At 49.9% G+C, this 2,772-nt stretch overlaps 1 protein-coding gene across 1 annotated transcript; it reads left to right on the top strand.

Annotated features, from left to right (window-relative positions):
* The first annotated feature begins 1,005 nt into the window (after positions 1-1,005).
* Positions 1,006-2,052, top strand: LOC123440680. The gene is made up of 2 exons (XM_045117237.1): positions 1,006-1,572; positions 1,763-2,052. The coding sequence occupies exons 1-2, from the start codon at positions 1,255-1,257 to the stop codon at positions 1,979-1,981; spliced, it is 537 nt and encodes a 178-aa protein (XP_044973172.1). The 5' UTR covers positions 1,006-1,254; the 3' UTR covers positions 1,982-2,052.
* The last annotated feature ends 720 nt before the right edge of the window (positions 2,053-2,772 follow it).

Genomic DNA, 2,772 nt, shown 5'->3' with positions numbered 1-2,772 from the left:
GGAACCATAAAAAATTATAGATACGTTGGATACGTATCAGGCGGCGACGGCCGAGGAAGAGGAGGCAGAGTACGAGGCGGCCATGGCCCTCTCCGCGGCGGGCGACTGCGTCCGATCGTCGGTCAAAGCCCGGCCGAAGCCTGAGCCGTCCCCCCCCCCCCCATCGAGCGGTACTCTTGGACGGGAGTAGTGTCCGAGTGGGTCAGCGCGCCACGAGTCTGGGTTGGGGCGACGCCGGCCGAGGAGGCGGCGTAACTCGAAGACTGGCGCCAGCGACGGCTGGCCGAGGAGGCCCGCCACGTCGAGTACCTCGAGATGCTTGAGAGCGCGATGCCGAGGAGGAGCAACGCAAAGCCGAGGAGGAGGCGCGCCAGGCCGCGGCGGCACAGGCGACGGCACAGCCCGCGGCGGCAAAGCCCGTGCCCGACATGAACGCCCTCTCAAACATGACGTTCCCCTGGACCGACCCTGCGCCGACGCTCATCAACCTCACGAATCCCGAGGACGACGAAGACGACGCCTAGCGCAGCGTGCCGCCTCGTAATTTAGTTTGTTTTTATTTTTTTATTGTAAATGTGGACGTGTGGACTCTCGCTGGTCTTCATAACCGGCTTTAATGTTTAATTAATGTTGTTTTTATTTTAAATATGCAGGTAGTCTCTTTTTCGCGCCGTCAAAATTGGTCGGGTCAGCGTTGGACGTATGCGCCGACCCAAACGCGGAAGCGGACGTCCGTGTCCGCTTGGTCGACCTAAACAGATAAAAACGGACAAAATTGACGTTCGTTTGAGTCTTCATTGAAGTTGCTCTTCAGAGCTGGTGAGGTAGAGAAAGAGGAGGAGGCCCCGCAGGCTTTGACGTTTACAAGCTGGTGGAGGTAGAGAAAGAGGAGGAGGCCCTGCAGGCTTTGACGTACACAAGCTGGTGGAGCCTCAGATGGGAGGAAGCGGATCTGGACCGCCGCCAGCGCCACTGCGTCAGCAAGCAGAGAAGAGAGAGCTGGATGGGCGAGAGGTGTGATCCTGATTCAGGTTTGGACAAGGATACAACACCGCCGGATCGCTCCCCAAACTACTATTGTAATCGTAGTCGGATCGCTCGCCAAACTACTATTGTAATCGTAGTCGGATCACCTCCTCAATTTTCTTTTTATCCCTCTCCCCACGCGCCTTGGATACGCCCACGAATTTTCGCTGGGTTCCTGGTCAGATTACCTTCGCGTCGCTGCCGCCGCCGGCTGATCGACACGTCGGGATGAACAAATTAACTCCTCCTGCCAGCCGCGGCAACAGCAGCTCAGAAGAAAGCACATGGACACAAGAGAAGACGGTAAACATCCCAATCCCAGCTACAGAAGAGAAGAAGGTTCTAACTGACCACGAACAAGAACGGGGACAAGACGAATTACAAAACCTCCTTGATCTGGACGAAGAGTCCATCTTGACGAAGAGCGCATATCTCATTGAGAAGTTGAACACTGCTAATTTACCAGTATTCCTTTCTACCTATGATGAAAGGCAACAGGTTGATGTCTACCACCGGCTCTCCCGGTACTACATCGAAGCCCTTGAGGTATCTGTTTTTCTTTACTGGAACCTTGAGCTTCAGAACATTTAATCTGGAAATGAAACAACCCGAGCTTTACAGTTTACATGATATGTTACCTGGTTGGTTGGTCTGGCCTTTGTATCTTAGCAGTCTGATGTCTCTGCTTTTGTGTTTGTATATTCATTTCACTTTACCTTCTGCTTTTCTACTACAGTTATCCTCTTCCGGAGAGGAACTGGAGAATGCACGAAGGAACAAGGAGTTGGACCCTCTGCATGTTTACGAAAAGATTTTCCTTCAGCGCGTCAAAGAGGATCCCGAATGGTACTTCCATCCTGAACAATGCAAGCTTGCTGGCTTGGACGACTACCAGCGGCTACTGCTTCGTGATGATGTAGGTCAACAATTGACTCCTCCATGGCAAATATTTTAACTTCCATTCATGCTGACTTGATCAAATTTGTTTCTACAACCACATTTAATCTGCATTCTGTTTAAACTACACCCGAGGTTTGAGATGGATTTTATTTTTGTTTGGTTCGGTTTGATCATACTCAATGTTCTCATGTTGGTAAGGTGTCCTAAGGCGAGCACTCACCGCCTTGACGCCTAAGCTACTATGGCAGGCAAAATCCTAAGGCCCTGACAGCCTTGCTACCTAGTTTCCAAAGTGGGATGCCTTAAAAACAATTATTATACTCCTTATTAATGGAACTTTTAATAACTTATTTTGGTAGTCACGATTAACTCAGCAAGTACATAATGTTTCTTTATCTGCTCCAGTAGTAGCAGCTTAATGTTCTACAATTGAAATTTCCTTTGTGCAGCCAATGTACGGAGATTGGGAAGAGTACCGCCTGACTTACCATACCTTTTTTTTCAAAATTGGGGCAATGCCCCGGCCTCTGCATCGAGTGATGCATACAGCCATTTTATTGCAAAACGAAATAGTCTGAAGCAGTAAAAAAAGCGAGATAATTCAAGACACAAAAAAAAGTTACATGGCGCTCAGACCGCCGAAAAACCGACTATATCCCACGGATAGGCTAGACTAAAGTCCAATCCTATTAGCATGCCGCCATCCATATCGGTTGAAGATAACCTGAGCTGTCATCTTTCATCGGACACACCCAGTAACCAAAGGCTCCCTGGTTTTCACAGGAGTGAGTAAGGACCACGTGCGGATCAAGGCGGTAGCCCTGAAGATGACCTGCAAAAGGTTAA

This window comes from Hordeum vulgare, chromosome 3H, assembly GCF_904849725.1.
Source record: "Hordeum vulgare subsp. vulgare chromosome 3H, MorexV3_pseudomolecules_assembly, whole genome shotgun sequence".
Lineage (NCBI taxonomy): Eukaryota > Viridiplantae > Streptophyta > Magnoliopsida > Poales > Poaceae > Hordeum > Hordeum vulgare.
This window is presented reverse-complemented; position numbering and strand designations above follow the sequence as displayed.

Bases quoted from the DNA above. Each gene is read 5' to 3' on its own strand.
- LOC123440680 (XM_045117237.1), top strand. From the start codon at position 1,255: ATGAACAAATTAACTCCTCCTGCCAGCCGCGGCAACAGCAGCTCAGAA. The intron at 1,573-1,762 runs GTATCTGTTTTT...TTTCTACTACAG, and splicing joins ACTACATCGAAGCCCTTGAG to TTATCCTCTTCCGGAGAGGA.